Below are 16,895 nucleotides of genomic sequence, written 5' to 3'. Positions count from 1 at the left end.
AAGTATTTCCAGTACTTCTTTGCTGTGGACAAGAAATGGTCCTCTCTGCTACCAGGATGTGTGAAGAGGAAACCTTTCCCTTCTCCAAGCACAAGACCTATTCTCCATTCATGCTAATTTAAAAAATAAAAAAATCAAAAATCAAACACAAGACAGGGAAAAGAAACAGCAGCAATCAAAAAGCTCATAGGCACCTGACATAAACAGGAGCATTTGATATGGGAAGGGGAACTAGTTTCTGTAAAAAGGATTTCAGCCAAGAGAAATCCTAATCTATTGCACGTCAAAAGATTTGAGCTGGAAAACATTTGTGTTTTTTTCTTCCAGTATGTTTTGTCATCGTGTACTCTGGAAACATCTTGGATGGCTGTTAATAATTTATATGGTACAGTGGCATACTAAATCACTTGGCTGTTGGAAGAGCTTTGAAATACAGGGTCCCTGGTTCTGCCCTGGATAATGAAGGGACATCCTGAATCTGCCAGGTGCCAATAGGTTTTGCTTTTATTTCTTGCAGCGATGTGATGTACAGCCTGTTAAGACAAGATGCATCTGTGAACACTTGAAAGCAGGCTTGGACTGACTAAAACAAAGCAAAACAAAACAAAAAACAGCCTGATGACAAAACTCTCCAAAATCTGTTCCTTGGAAGCAATGTCCAGTTGGGATAACAACAATAAAGCTGCCCATTGAAGTAATACTTGCATTGGATCAGGAAGAATTTACATATTTTTCGTGCAGTGTTTCCCTCTTGGAGAAGACTATTAATTTATTAGTCACATTTAGGACCAGGGACTCAGCCCAGCCTGCTGCTATGTTTGCAACCTCAGACACATCCCATCGTGGCCCTAACGGACCATTCTGCAAAATTGCCTGGGTGACACTGACTGGGCTGTGATAAGATGCCACTAATAAAGGCCCTTTTTTGACTCCCCACCCCAAGAGAAAATGCTATATAATAGCAAATCTTTGCTGCCCTTATTTTCAAAAATGTATTTTCCATACCAAGAACTTTCACTCTGAATAGCTCAGCTGGGCTTTTCCTGTACACTTACTGTACTTTAAAAATGCAAACTTTGCATAGATCACCATGCTGAGAAGGCCACAAGCAGAGGAAAGATGCAAGCTGGGGGCAACTTAAGGAAGGGAACAGATGGGACAGTTTGAGGAAAGATGCTTAAAAAAAGAAAGAAAGAAAGAAAAAAAGAGAAATGAAGTCCAAAGGGAAAGCAAAGTTCGCAGTGACTTCAGCAGTGCAAAGAGCTCATCCAGTGGTGCTGTTTAATGAAAGGGAAGAGGCAGGATTTCTCACTTCTGCTGGGATTCACTCTCCTTTTTCAACATTGCCCCTGTGGAAGGGAAGTTTTGCTGGGGCAGTGCTGCCAGCCGCGGCACAGTGCATCTTTCGAACGCAAGCAACCTCTTGATCTCTCCAAGGAGTGCAAGGCCCTGTAGGAAGACTGACCATTGACTTTTTGTGGGTTTAGAGCGAACTGATTTAAAGCAAAGTATTTTAAACAGCAGCTTGGGTGGCACCTCCCAGCAGCCGGGGCGCACACCCGGGCACAAGCCGGGCACCGCTCCCTCAGCACCGGGCATGGTGCTGAGGTGCTGCATGGCACCGGGCGGGCGACAGAGCACATGGCTTCATCTTCCTTTCTATTTTCTACTTAAAAAGGACTTTGAAGAGAGATTGCCGCAGCACAAGAACGAGAGTGCCCTCTGTTGTCCCCGTGCTTGCGGCACCCACCACCGCGCTCCGAGCCCTGCCTTGCCTTCAGCCCAGCAATGGCAACCCCCAAAAAATAACCTAAAAGCCCAGCCCACGCTGTCGGTGTCCCCTCAGGTGCCAGTTAAGGGGGCGCGGCACCAGCCGGCTGCCACAGGCACACGCAGCGGCCTGGGGGCCGACGTTTGGGACGGGCCCTGTCAGGATCCTCCCCGTTCCCAGACAATGAAGGGCAAGTGCGATCGCGGGGGGAACAGGGAAGTCGCTGAGCACAAGGAAGAGGCAAAACGCAGTGCAGAATTCTCGCTTTATTCCCACCCGCGCACTCGCACGGGGGAGTCACAACGGTTACAGTGCAAGGGCAACCCGCCCGGCCCCGCCATGACAAGCCCCGCCATGACACCGCCTGCCCGCCGCGGCCCCCGCTCCCTCCCCATTGGCTCTCCCCGTCGCCACGGCAACACCGACTCCACCTCGGGGCGCGCCGGCGCTCTGATTGGTTGCTGCCGTTGCCGCCTTCCCTTCTCCTCGGGGAAGGTTCCGGCTGCTCATTGGCTGCTGCCGTTGCCTAGGCGACGGCGGGACGCGGCGCGGCCTAGCGCAGCCATGGCGGGGCCCGAGGCGCCCGGCCGGGCCCTGCTGACCGCCGAGCCCCCGCCGCCGCCGGTGCCCGCCTCCGCGCTGCCCCCCAGGGTGCCCGAGGCGGCGCTGAAAACCGGGCCCGACTCCTCCAGCGGCCTGGCCACGGCCGGCTTCCGCACTGCCAAGTACCTGCCCCCCGAGTGGCACCAGAGCAACTACGCCCAGTACCACCGGGCCTTTGCCAGCTGCCAGGAGGCCGAGCGCAACCGGGACGAGGCCAAGGAGCTGTGCCAGCGCACCGCTGCCGCCGCTCAGCGCGCCCAGCAGGACTCCACGGCCGCCCTAGGCCAGCGCCTGCAGGACATTCACTTCTGGAAGGGCGAGCTCCAGAAGGAGATCGAGGACCTGGACGCGGAGACCGGCCTGCTGGCAGCCCAGAAGCAGCGGCTGGAAAGGGCGCTCGACGCCACCGAGGTGCCCTACAGCATTGCCACCGATAACCTGCAGTGTCGGGAGCGCAGGCAGCCCCCGGACCTGGTCTGTGATGAGGTGGAGAGGGAGCTGCTGAAGGTGAGCGGGGCATTAGGATGGGCAGGGCTGTTGGCAGCCCTCTCGTAGTGCTGCCCCTGCCTCCAAAATGCTGAGCAGTTTGGTCAGCAGGTGATAACTGCAGCGTGAAGGTACCTTCTGGCAGGACGCAGAGGTTTGTTTCCCCTTCCTGGCAGCCTGGACTCTGTCTGCCAATTCTAAATGTAGGAGGGATTATTTCAAATCCTTCCTGTGTTTAAAAAATGTTTAAAGTCCCAACCAGAGGAGACCAGATCCCCCCTCTCAGACCAGATCCATACAAAATCAAAACAGAGGTTTCCTGTACCAAGCTGAGCATCCTATTCTGTCATTAAACTTCTTCCAGGCTCTGCTTGGATTAAAGTCCTCTCATGTCGTCTGCACGTTACACTTTAAAAATGCAGTACCCCGTGAGCAGACTATGTAGGGCACATGAACCTATGGTTAACGACTGTTCAGGACAAGCAAAATGCTGCTTGCCTGCTTCCATGCTCAAGAGAGCAGTCTCTGCCTTTTACCTTTGCTACCAGTTCTGACACTGTAGTCTTGCCGAGGTTCTCAACGAGGCGATCTAACACGGCACTGTTGTGTCTCAGCACAAACCATCATTTTAATTGTACAGCAGGGCAGCAGCACGGCTCTCTCCCATCAGTGCAATGTACCCATGTGACACCTGCGGGAAATGACAGCTCCAGACACACGGGGGGCCCAGACAGATGGTATTTCTGACAGTGTGACTTCAGCAAACCTGATGCTCTCCTGAAATTTGCTCGATCATTTTCCTCCCAAAGAGGACTCTACTCTAGCTGACACTTTGTTATCTGTCACTGCGATCCAGCACAGCATGCAGATTGCCTTCAAAGCTGATGTAATTATTGTGGTTGCATTATGATACAGAGAACAGAGTCTGGGTCATCTTTCATTCTTGAATGATACATATCCTACTGTCCCACAAATAAATTAATGAACGCTGCCCTGCAGCTTCCAATATAATGGAAAGTTGATTCATGATGAGTTACTAATTAACCCAGATGATTAATATTTGTTGTTAGAAAAATACTTAAGAAAATTACAGAGTTGATGGAGTGATAGTATTTAGCAATATTTTAATAGGAGTAATGCTCAATTGTAATCATTACCTAAGAAGCTGTTCTAGTGAAAAATGCAAAAATGGGAGGATTGGTGTATAGAGTATTTCAGTGGTGTGCTAGGCTCTTTGTGAATTGCTATAAAATACACAGTACAGAAACTATCTGCTGCTGTTTTAGAGAAAGACGTGAAATGCAAGATTTACCCCTCAAAAAACCAATTTTCTGGCATTTCTCTCTTCCTGATCTCTGTTCCAAAGGATAGTTTGTTCATTGCTAAGAAGTCCGTCTGCTGCTGCTAATTCTTCACCTGAAATTGTGATTCTCTGTTTGTGACGACAGACCATCAACAGCCTAGGGGGATGTCATCAAAAAAGAATGATGTGAGTTCAGCTGAGGCGTGTATACCAGCAGCAGATGGACTCTTGAGAAATGAAGATTTTGTTGCCATGCCAATGACCTTTGCAGTACAGAAGGAAGAGGAGTATATAACATGAGAGGAAACCCTTCCCATTTTCACAGAGGAATAGATTTTATGGCATGAATGTTTGCAAATAGATTCTTATAATGTGTCCTCTGTGGCTCTGCCAGCTTTTTAAGCTGCAGCTATACTCTGTACCTCTTTCGCTGCAAGAAATCAAACAGAACCTTGTATTTCTTACTCTCTCCAAAACCGAATAATAATTCTTCACACTTAGAGTTGCTCTTCCGTGAATTCTGACTCTTCATTGCACAGATTTCCGAGTTAATGGCCCAGTTCCTTGATAGCCGTGTGTTCATTTGCTTACTTGGAGGAGCTATGCACATTTTATTACTAAAGTACTGACATACTTTTTATGAATGTTGCGTACTTGTCCAGTCACTTTCTAATCTCAACTCTCTTAAGAAATGGTAATGCAAGGGAGATCAGGAGTAATTTATTCTCTTCCCATGCAAAAACTGAGAAATGGAAGAAATATTTTTCCAAAAGTCAGCTGTCTGAGGAAAGGGACATTCTTTTCCTTGCACAAGGAGTTCTAGCTGCATAGTTAATTTATGTTCTGGGACATTTTCCTTCATTTGAAATTCTTCATCCCGTGCTAGCAGCCCAGCCTTCTGTTGGCTTCATTCTTTGGTATCTTCGCTGTGTTCCTTCCAACTCCCCTGGATAGGTGCATAGGGGAATCTGCAACTGGGGGAGGAGCGTGTCTGGACAAGGGGCTACCTACCTTTCACCGAGTCTTGGAAAAGCTCTTCACAGGACATAGGTCTTGTCGCTGCTTTCAGCTTTCTGCAGCAATGACGAACACTCCCAGAGCATCCTGCTGAGATAACCACCTTTCAGCAGCCCCTTGGCAGGTGACATTTAAAGAGGCAACACCAGTTGCACATACACAAGAAGTTTGGGATCTCTGCATTAGTTGCACTTTCACTGTCTGTTCAGTAGAATCATTTCAGATGACTAACAAAGAAAACAGAAGTATCTCTGATGAAAGTTTTATGTATCCAGATAAGATTTTTTTTTCCTATTATTTTGTCACACTACCTATTTATTTGAAAGAGTTTTGGTTCCAGCCCATCTCTCCTATTTGCTTTGCAGCATAGAGTCATGTTTAGATAACCTATTGATACATACTCCTGCTAAATTGCCACTGCTGGAATCGGGGATTAAGGTATTTAAGTGAAAGCTCCTCGCATGCATAGTAAAATCAGCTGTTACTCAGAACTTCACAGACTCAACTTAGCAGCATATTAATCTTTTCTTAATGCAGTTCTGGTTAAAAAAAATAAAAATAAAAAAGCTAAAGAACACAATTATTTTCCCTATAAAAATGATCTTTGGTAACTAAAAAGATAAAGTCTCTTCAATAGAATCATTGTATTTGTTTGGGCTGCTGCACTGGAAACAGTTAAATTCAGAAAAAGCAGTGCATGCATCTATCTTCTGTGAGATTTTTTTTATTTTCATAGCACATACGAAATCTCCTCTGAATCCACCTTGTATCTGTTTACTGACAGTTTAGTATGTTTATGTGCAAGCACTTAATATTGAAAATGTAATCCCTAGCACAGGACTTGCCACATAGCAGTAATCTGTCAGTTAATCACGTTTCACCTGCGTGTATTCTGCATTTCAAGGTTATTTCTGCATATCCAGTGTCCAGATTCATTAACCGAGTGCCAGATCCGACCGTGTTCTAAGCAGATGTATTTACATTTAAGTCATTTTTTTACCCAAGAACTGTATTTGACTCAGAGTGTTGACTTGTTGTGCATTTGCTTCAACAATGATGTCAGCCCCAGTATTCCCAGATGCTGAAGACAAAGGCATTAGCCAAGATCCTGTCAACTGTATAAAATTAAAAAAGTAGGGAAGGGATACAGTTGTGTGTATTCCTGCCAAATGCAATAATGGGGCGAGGAAATCAGTGGAAAACCCTTTCCAAACACTGATCTGTAGCTTTGCCAAGTGAACCAGTGCACAACAGGACAGTCCTGTACACCGACAATTCTGTTAAAAGCGTAGCGCCTAGTTCAACATCTTCAGACTGTGGATTTTGAAGTGACTCGAGGAGAGCAGATATTTATGCAGTGTTGATCTATGGCCCTTCTCCCACTGCGATCCCACGAGCTAGCCACAGCGCCGCGTTGTCAGCGGCTGGATCGCGCTGCGACGTCTGACAGTGTAGCCAGGACTGCGTGACCTAGATCAGAGGATCTTCATCTTCAGCATGGTGCCACAGCTCCTCCCAGACACGCACTGTGACTTCTGAACTGTTTTAAAAGCTAGGAGAAATCATTTATTAGATAATTATTGAAAATCCATTGCCATTTATACCTGCTTATTCACTCTAAGTAGCCTTAGATTGCCATTAATTAGGAGAACTCTATCTTCAGTTTTAAATGTTGTATTTGAATGCATATCTCCTCAAAAGGGAAACTAGATTTAATTTTATTTTAGGTCATTCAACAAGGGAGTTCTTTGTTTTTGCACTAGTTCACTTTTTCCATGTGTGACATTTTAATTGCTAAAGGAAGGCTTTTCTCATTTAAGATTGTGCGCATTACTCACAGGAAAATGATTGCCTCTCTATTTACATGGAGACTGACTACCCAGCACAAAATAATAACAATTACTATAAAAGTAATTTCAAGTGCTGGCTCTTTCTAACACTTTAAAATCCTTTTAATTTATTTATTTTTTGACAACTCAGCCGTTGTAGTGTTTCCTTTTTGCAGAAAGTGAATCCTAGCGTTTTCACAGTTTGTAAAATGAGAACTTCAGCTATGTATTTATTTTAATTGTGCTCTTTTAAAGCCTTAAAAATAATATTTTCTTTCCAATCAAGATTGTCCTTTTCCATTTAGAATAAAATGATCTTTTTTACACTCCCTGATGGTTTCTTATAATGGAGAAACTGACACTGCAGGGACGTATGCGCTCATTTATTTGTCAAGAACGGTTCAAGGATCAGTGAGTGCCAGCAACGTTCTGAGTATGAAGTCTATTAGTAAGAATATACTCCCGTAGTTGTCACTGGATGACTGTCATTGATGCACAACAGCAAAATTAATTAGAAGCTCCGCATGTACAAAAGCTCTTTTCAATATCTGAGCCTCAAATACTAAATTCCTTTAAATAATAAAACAGAAATGTGTGTTGGATGGGCTTTAATATAACAGTATATAATCACCAGGCCAGTAGATCACTTCATACAGCGTGGATAGTTAATCCCTAAAGCAACATTACTACAGACAAAAATGAACACCAGGTTCAGTAAGAGTCTTTTAGAAAGTATGGTCATTTTTGTTTTGATCACGTTTGTGCTGAAATGGATGTTCCTGCTAAAAACAGATTGAATTGAAACTTCAGACACTGGATCTGTTATCAAGGTGAGGCAAAGCTTTGTGACTTTGAGCAGTCATCTCTTGCAGCCAAGAGGAAATTAACCTCTCAAACAACACTGCATATCTGAGATAATTCTGAAGCCCTTGGTGCTAACCATCACCAGAAGCAAAACAAGTTCTGGAACAAATGGGTCTGATAAAAGTAAAGCTGCAAGTGTCATCAGGTTTATCTTGGGATGGCTGTCCTATACCTGCTGAAGCAGACAGCGACTGTTCAAATCATAGAGCAGTAACTTCTATTTTTAGTTAATATAGAGCATTCAAAGGAAGCAGGCCAACTAAAAGTGTGATACTCCTTTATGTTAAGTAGCTCCTTATCACCATACTTCAGACAAACTTTATTTTTGGAGATCTGCGGGAATCTGCTGGAAGCCTTTGCCTTGCATACAGTTAAAGCACTTGCTACAGAGCAAGGCAGCGCACTCTGAAGGTGTCTGCAAGGACTCAGCAGATTCTGACTGCCAGTGTCTTGCCAGAGAAGCTCATCTGCTGCATCACATCCCGGCGCAAAGCAGCAGCCCCTGACTTCTGAGTTTGTGCTTGCAGGGGAGACAGAGTCCTGCCCAGCGTTGTGCAAGGCAGTGACTCCGGTCTCCTGCTGAGGACAGTGCTGTTGCCTTATTTTTTCTCTACTTCAAAGCTGTGTAAGTAATTCAGGTATTCTGTTTAATCTGGCAGAACATACACTTTTTCATAGGATACACATGCAATATGAAAGTAATGGATCACCAGGCTTTAGAAGTATTTTATGTATTGCTGCCTTCATAGACTTATAGCTGAGTTACCTCAGTATTTGCTAACTCCAGAGAAGATCTTGTCTTGTAATAATAAAGTAAGAGTGGGTAATGAGTGGAAGATTTGAGTGTATATCCACAGCGACTGAAATCAAATTGCTCTGCAGGATGGTATGTACTGCACCGAATATCACAGAAGTCTCAATGTTTTTATCTAGGAAGCTGAACTTATAAGAAATATCCAGGAGCTTTTGAAAAGAACTTTGATGCAAGCTAGTAACCAGATGCGGTAAGGTGTTTTTCTCAGTACCTCGGTGGTTAATTTATATATAGCCAAATAATTCCTGGCATATAGGGGTACAACACCCAGTGGATGAAGTTCATACCAATGTGTTTATGAGCTGTGTGAATTCCATTTAAGCCTGAAAAGATTTACTCATTGATGAAACTTTAGGATTAGCAAGTAAGGTAAGGTAAGGTGGGAGCCATGCCCTTGCATAATTTCCAGTATATTGCTTTATATTTTCAGTCCCAGTTTCTAGTATGTGTATTCAGTTGTCCAATTTTCCAACACTAAACCAAAATTTAATAAAATAGTATCTGGATATTACTCTATCTTTTTGCACCTTGTGATATAGTTAAACTGTAAGATCTTTTACAATAATTTGTCTGATCAAAGGACCTTTTCAAGATGAGTTTTTTGCCACCAGATGTCACTATGAACTTACAATATGGAATTTAACTCAACCTTCCATATCAGTATGAATGTTCATTACACTTCAAAGGGAATATTTGTTTTTAATTTATATCAAACCCTTTGGAAAGAAGATGTTAGCCAAATCCTCAGGCACATCAATATGATGGGGTTAACTGCTGGAAATGTTGATATCTTACTTTAATTTTTTTTTCATATGGTTCAATTTTTGTTGTTCTACCAGATAAAATTAAATTTTATTTTTAAAAAGAATATTTATAAAGGCAGAATAATTTAGAGTAGTTCTGTTTTATCAGTTATGGTCTCAGAGTAATGTACTGAGTTTAGGCTTCACTTTTTATAAATGTTTTTAGATCATTTTAGGATCAGCAGCATCACTGGCCAACAGAATCTTTTTAATTCCTTAGGTAAGAGTGACATCTGGTGTTAACAGTTGATAAAGACTCACTGTTTTTTGTAATCTGAAGTCATTCTAATTAACTGGGTGATGTTTGACTCATTTAATTGACAACAAAGCAGCAGTTTCAACTCTTAACAAAAAGGAAAGTTTACCTTCTCAATTTTCTGTGACAAAGGCTCAGAGCCTATCTTCATAAACATTTATAGTTTTGTTGTATTGAATTGTTTTCTATTAACCATGTGTGATAATGATGGTGGCCTTTTCAGATTAAATCGAGACCACAAAGAGGTTTGTGAGATGGACTGGTCAGACAAAGTTGAAACGTATAACATTGATGATAAATGTGGAAGATACAATAACCAGAGCACCAACATCCAGTTCCATCCTAGCTCAGTGAAGTTTGAAGAGAGGTGAGCAGTTCTCATCATTATCCTCCACAACAACCTCGGTAAGATATGATACATCCTTTGCATCAGTGAAAGCTGTAATGCTGCTCTGAATTAAAGCTGTGATTGCTGCTTCTTTGCACATGTGATATCATAGCTTTAAAACAGCTACATGGATAGCAGTGGTAGTGCTACCATTTCAGCATGCCACACCACTTATGACAAAGTAGATTCCTTCTATGCAGTCTGGTTTTGTTGAAGTTTTTCTTCGAAATAGTTGGCTTTATCTTATTTTTCTTCTTCCAGTGCATCAACACCAGAGACATGGGCCAAGTTCAGTCATGACAACATCTATAAGGCAGAACGAGAAAAACTAGCTTCAATTAATCTTCGTGCCTTGATTGATAATATTCTTCACGACGTATCTGAGGACCTGAGGATGCAGTGTGCTGCTGTTAATGAGGCTTTTGCCAAACATCTGGAAGAGCTAGATGATACAAAACACAAACTAGAGCATCATTTGAAAAAAGTAAGTGTTATTTTTGGAATGCTGGTTACAGGCATGATAGCATCATTTGAGAAGATCACGGTAAAATTATCCTCTAGAAAAAAAATTCTTAGTCCATGTCAGGTATAAAGCACTATTTTGTGTCAGTTTAGTATCTGATAAGAGTCTTCAGTGCTGGATTATGGCTCCAGTTCAGCCTGTTCTGCTGTCTGCTGTGCAGCTTCTGTAGCAGCAGCAGCAGCAGTTCCTGGCAAATTATAAGAGGTGTCTTCAGATTCTGCCCCTTCTCCAGTGTTGAACAGCTCCTACTTCTGTGTTAGGCTATTGGGAGGTATGGAAAGAACAAGTCATTTCTTAGCACCTGTGCAGTAATGACAGCTGGGCAGACTTTATTTTCTGCATGTGTGTCAGTGGTTATGAAAGAGAAGGAATTCAGAATTTCCTGTCTTTTTTTATTTTCTTCACTAATGCTAGAAAACTGTACAATTCCAAGCTGGCTAGCAGTTTGTAATCCTATTCAAAATAACTTCAGCTTTTCTTGGATAATTTACAGTTAAAGATTTACAATTAAAAGCAATTTATGGAAGTGGGATGTGTTGTGAGGAGATGTGAAGAGTTTTTGAACAGGTTACAGCATATTTTCCGCCACTTTTCAACGCAGAGATCAGATTCTCAGTGTAGGAGTAGAAATAAAGATGTCAAAAACACCTTTGCACTTCTATTTCTTTTATATTCTGGCCAATTAGGAGGTCAAAACTGTAAGTGACTCATGGGGACCATAATGAAATGTATAGCATGCACAGAGACAATGTTTTTTTTTTTACAGTTCTTTTTCTTGGGTATCCTTTTCAGACCCTCAAGGAGATTGGAGATCAAGAAGCTAACATTGCTGCTCTCAAGCAAGCTATCAAAGACAAAGAAGCCCCAATGAAAGTTGCCCAAACGAGGCTGTATGACAGGTCTTTTAGGCCCAATGTTGAGCTCTGCAGAGATGCAGCACAATTCAGGTAAACCCTATTAAACAAGTCCCCCAAGATGTCCATTCTGTCCAGAGGTGATGTTAGATAGCATTTGCACTTTTTAGTGACAACACAGGGCCTTTAGCTTGTATCGTGAGGTTTGATTCTGATATATCAGAAATAATTCAATTGACTAAAAACACTGCAAGGAAAGCATTATTTTAACCTAATATATTGACAAATAGAAAATCTATAGACACTACTCTGCTGTTTGCTTCTCTGCTTTTCTCTCTGAACTGTGTGGTTTCTTTTTGATTTAAATGATCAAAAAAATCTGGCTATGTGTGGTAATTTGCCATTCTTTAGCTGTTAGCAAAAGTTCACCACAAGGTGGACCATGTGCTGAAAGAATTATGTTTCAAGTATTGAGAATGTAAATGGGCTGCGCATATCCACAGTCTGAGACATGTCCTTAGTACTCCAAAGAATTGGGTTGGTGGCATTTGATTTTCAGTAATAATCCGTTTTAAAACTAGAGGTCAATAAATCCTTTCAAATTAAAGGTCTGAACGTCGCATTTGTCACTTTTGATCTCATTATAAGCCTTGTAATTGATTCTCATCCTTCACATTTTCCTGCCCTTAGGAAAAGTGGGGGATCAGCTTTTGCAGGCTTACAATTTACTTGTAGCAAAGATGTCTACCATTCAAAGCCAATATGCTGTTCTTTACACAATGAGGAAGAAGTTATAGTTAATCCAAATGCTTTATGCCACTGCAGGCACACTCATTTAGGTCCTGATTCAGCAAATCATTCTCGTGCAAGCTTTTCAGTATGTATGTTTTCTTTAATGGGATCTAAGGACATATTCAAGTCCTTTGCTGAATGGGCATGTGTTTAATTGCCATGCTTATTCTGTTTGTATTTACTCAGTTCCCATAGCATACAGAATTTTTGTTTTCCCAGGAAGTAAATATGTGCAGACAGAGATTGCAGTAAAGCACCTAACCCACACTGACTTTCAGCTGAAGTGATGTGCTTTTTAAAAATTGTATTTATTTTCTTTTTTTTTTAAATGCCGTGCTGCTGCTTCTTTAAAAACTTACATGCATTTGAAGCAAATACTGTTTTCTGATGTCTGGTACAAATACCATCTTTAATACTTGAGTTTTATACCAGTGAATAGATATCAAAAAACAGGCTTAAAGAAATGCAGATCCAGTCAAACTGGGTAACTCGCTGAACAATTTCTGTTTTAAAATTATTAGTACGAGTGTCCTGCACAGTGGGAGAAGGTAAAGATGAATAGTTCCACTGTGCTTAGTGGCAAAAGGCATGCTTAGTACCATCTAAATCATGGGAGACTTAAGTAAAAAAAATGTGAAAGTGAACTGGTTTTCACTAGGTGTGTAGGACCTCAAAGAGATCCTACAGGTCTGAGACCTGTATCCCAAAGTCTCAGGCACCCTTTGATGCATTGGATCAATCCCTCCTGCCTTTGTTGTTGAGTGTTATGCTTCTACAACTGTTGATCTTTATTCCTTTTACAGTTCATATATCCTTGGGAACACAGACTAGATTCTGCTCATTTTTATATTACTTATGTAATTCTGTTCAGGTTAATCAATGAAGTTGAAGAACTAACGGAGTCCATTGAATCTCTGAAGAAAAAACTGCTAGAAGCTGAACAGTCTCTGAGGAACCTGGAAGACACACGGATGAATTTAGAAAAAGAAATAGCTGTGAAAACAAACAGTATTTTTATTGATAGGCAAAAGTGCCTGGCCCATCGCACACGCTACCCTTCTACTCTTAAATTAGCAGGTTACCAGTAGTAATCTCTGTACTAACTATGCAAAGTCTGGAAGAAAAGTATAATTTAGAGTCTTTCATAGAAAATACATGGGTAATATTATACACAGAAGTACTGTTATTTTCCTTTATTTGTATTAAAATGCACTAGTATATCACATCTGGCTTTGAGTCCTGCCTTTAAAAATTTGGTCTGAGTACAAATCTGTATAGTCAGTTTAAAATACAGTTTAAAGACAATTCATTGTATCTAGAAATTATCTATATCCTATTTGAATAACTTGCATAGTATGTGGTATTTGGGGTTCTCACCCTAATAAGTGAATATGTCAGGTGAGTATTTAATAATATACACAGGTGTGGACATACAAAGTTTATAGCTTTCTAGCATTTTCAGGCAGCCTGAAATGAGAGCAATAAAACTGCTTGCCTGACAGAAGATCACATGAGCAGCAAGGAAATAGAGGAAAGACTTTTAAGCTGTTCAAACATTATTAGTAAAAAAAAGTTTGCACAGGTTAGATGACAATATGACTATTGGCAAAAACACTCCCAGTCTGTGACACCTGCTTATCTAATCTGAAAATGAGTTCAAGGATTTTTAACTTTCAAGTCCATTCAATCCGGCTTTTTTTTTCAGGAAAATTAAAAAAAAAAAAAGAACTAAGCAGCTTGTGAATAGCAATCGTGCCTTTCAACTTAAGCACTTGGATGTTGAATTGAGCTCTTGATCTGTTCCACCTTTTCCCTGGAAGCAAGGCATGTGTTTGAACTATTATCCATAATGGAGAACGCATCAGATTCATCTGCTCTAGTAGAGCAATGTAACAAATGTCATTCATCCATTAGCTTAGTAGGCCACTTGGTTGAAAATGTGACATGTGTCAAAAAAGGGAAATGATGACACAGAACAGAATTCCATTATGGCTTCCTGTATTACAGGTTTTTACTTTTAAAAAGCAGCTGACCAAAGAGAAAAAAAAAATCAAGCCTCCCTCCCCCCCAGCACACACACAAACCTAGCCAATGTACATCTCTGAATAGCCCTGCTCTGTTAACCAGAGCAGGAGAGGCCATTAGCCTATCTGTTTTGCTCACAGACAGCTATTTGTATTATCTTAACTCAGGATGTGCAGAGCAGTATTCAGCAATTGCCCTCCTGCTAAAAGCTACTACCATTTATTTCTTTGAAAACCAGCTGCATCAGTGAGGGTGTTTGACCCAAGCCTCTATTCTGCAGGTTTTGTGTTCAAGAGTTTTGTTTTGCATTTTTAAATAATTTCTTCTTCGTGATTATATTTTCATAGTCCAGATGCTGAATCCTTATTAGACAGAAAGGGCATGTGGATTAAAAAAAGTCAAACGTGGCTCTGCTATGCATTTCTGGGTTATTTACAGAAACCTTTCAGAAAGTACAGAAAGGAGCAGCATTTTCAAATTGACCTTTCTCACCCACTAAAGAAAAATCAAACTTGCTAGAGTTCCTTTCTTCCCACTAAGACTCTGACTCCTGACGCCTCAGCTTTCCTCCTTTCCCCCAACACACCTCTTCTCCCCAACTTCTTCTGTCTCTGAGTCAATACAATTTATCTGAAGGTTTGCTTTCACCTGGCAGCACAGGAGCAGAGGTAATCCAAGGTGTAGATCACATGGCTGAAAGGTCAATCTCCATTTCCCTTATTTATGCTGACCCGATTATCTCAAAAATCTCAATCTTGAAGAAAAATACTGGAGGTGGGAACCATTTCTATTTCTTCAGTCCAACATCTATTACAGCAGAAAAAAAAAGTGATCTAAATCTCAGGTAGTAGAAAGCTGAAGCAGTTGGGGTCAGACTGGAATTTGGGTTACAGTTATGACAGATGGGACCATGGGAATATGCAAGGCCCCAGAAATACTATTTTGATTCAAGAGTTTTGCATTAGAGAGAGGAAAAAAAAAGTGCTGTCATCTTCTCTGAGACTGTTGAGTACAAATAACCTTATGCCCCATATACGTTTGTAAATTGATCTTTCCCTAATTAAAGCCTATCAATTTAATTTATCTTTGTGAACTAAATTACTCTGCCCTTGCTTTAGGCCAATCAAGGAAAATTTTGCTCTGGTAAACCTAATACATTGGCAGGGTGTAATCACTGCCCTATTCACATGTTAATAGATGAATACAAGCAAGTTGTAAGGTTTCGAATCAGATGCAGGAGCTTCAAGTTTCTGTAATTATTTTTTCTTTAATTGCTGATTTTTAAAAAATCATAATTGAAGTCACTGCTGAAGCATGTAAGCAAGTTTTAATATTACTTTTTAACAATGCATTTTAAGCTGAGGATTGACCAGGAAGGATTAAAACATGTTTTAGCTGGCTCTCACATGAACTAGTGTCATGGGTGAGCTATAGCTTCCCTATGTTTGAAAAGTATGAACATTTTGGACTTCATTAGGATATATATATGTATACTGTTTGTTATCCTGAAAGATTTCTGGTCATGAAGACAAGGTCTAATTTATGGAAAGTCTGGGAGTTTCTGCTTACAGGTGGAGGAAGGAATTATTGGTGTGATAAATGGTACCTTCATAATGCCTGGTACAGGGCCCTCAGGAAAAAAAAAAAAAAAAAACAGGAGCAAAAGTTACAAACAGGAGATAATACTTGTGTAGTAGATAATACTTCTGTAAGACTGAAGCTTAGAACAACTGTCTCATAATTTCAGCCTCGTACCATTTTACAGGTCACTAAAAATTTAATAGCAAAGAGGCAGACACCAGCACTGAGATGTTCAGGTAAGATTCTTCAGAAGCTTCTTTCTCCTCTTTGGGCTCCTGACACTTGACACAAACAGAGCCTACTTAAAATACTGATTTTTAATAGAGTCTGTGTAGTAAAAAGCCACAAGGACAGCCAGTAACACCAGATGTGTCCTAAAGAAATGGTCTGAACACAACAAGTTTATTTCTATTGTTCTTCAAGATTCTGTTTGAGGTAATTTGCGGTGTAATTGTAAAGATAACCTGCAGGGAAGAGGAAATTATTTTAAAATCTTTTCCTGAGCACTTTTTTCCAGTAATTCCTAAGTAGTCTCTTAGATCTGCTTGCCTATCTAAGCAAATTGCATCCCAACATCAGTCTTGGCAGTAATAAAAGTCACGGTAACGACTTTGCGGCCATGCATGGTGCACATTAGTGCCCTGCGCTGTTCCTGGGATGTAGCTGGTAGCCAGGCCGCACTCTGGCTCCATGGCAGGCTCCTTGCTACCTGCCATGACAGTGTCTGCAATGCTCTTCTCAGCTGCTGAGCTCTCATGAGGAGGACAAGAAGGACGTGGTGGGTCCTGGGCACAGCGGTCTGGGCAGTGGTCCTGGAGGGGAGCCCACAGAGTCCTGCCCCCGGCCTGGCACAAGCCTCGGCAGGCCCCAGCACACAGCTCTCAGCACACCCTGGGCCCTGTTTCCATCTATTACATCCCATTTTCCATGTCCAAAGTGGCAGCAGGGTCTTCATATCATTGAGAAACAAATTCCAGGTGAACAAG

General features: G+C 41.6%; 1 protein-coding gene across 1 annotated transcript; it reads left to right on the top strand.

Moving 5' to 3' along the window:
• Positions 1-2,312: 2,312 nt before the first annotated feature.
• Positions 2,313-13,879, top strand: TEKT4 (tektin 4). Its single transcript, XM_035563315.2, has 6 exons — positions 2,313-2,881; positions 8,807-8,877; positions 9,970-10,113; positions 10,396-10,618; positions 11,450-11,604; positions 13,175-13,879. Exons 1-6 carry the CDS (start codon positions 2,336-2,338, stop codon positions 13,389-13,391), a joined length of 1,356 nt encoding a protein of 451 aa, XP_035419208.2. The 5' UTR covers positions 2,313-2,335; the 3' UTR covers positions 13,392-13,879.
• Positions 13,880-16,895: the final 3,016 nt, after the last annotated feature.

This window comes from Cygnus atratus, chromosome 15, assembly GCF_013377495.2.
Source record: "Cygnus atratus isolate AKBS03 ecotype Queensland, Australia chromosome 15, CAtr_DNAZoo_HiC_assembly, whole genome shotgun sequence".
NCBI lineage: Eukaryota > Metazoa > Chordata > Aves > Anseriformes > Anatidae > Cygnus > Cygnus atratus.
Note: the sequence above shows the minus strand (reverse complement) of the source record. Positions and strands in the feature narration are given on the sequence as shown.

Excerpts from the sequence above, each read along its gene's own strand:
- TEKT4 (XM_035563315.2), top strand. The coding sequence starts at position 2,336 with ATGGCGGGGCCCGAGGCGCCCGGCCGGGCCCTGCTGACCGCCGAGCCC. Across the intron at positions 2,882-8,806 it reads TGGAGAGGGAGCTGCTGAAG|GAAGCTGAACTTATAAGAAA; the intron begins GTGAGCGGGGCA and ends GTTTTTATCTAG. Across the intron at positions 10,619-11,449 it reads TAGAGCATCATTTGAAAAAA|ACCCTCAAGGAGATTGGAGA; the intron begins GTAAGTGTTATT and ends TATCCTTTTCAG.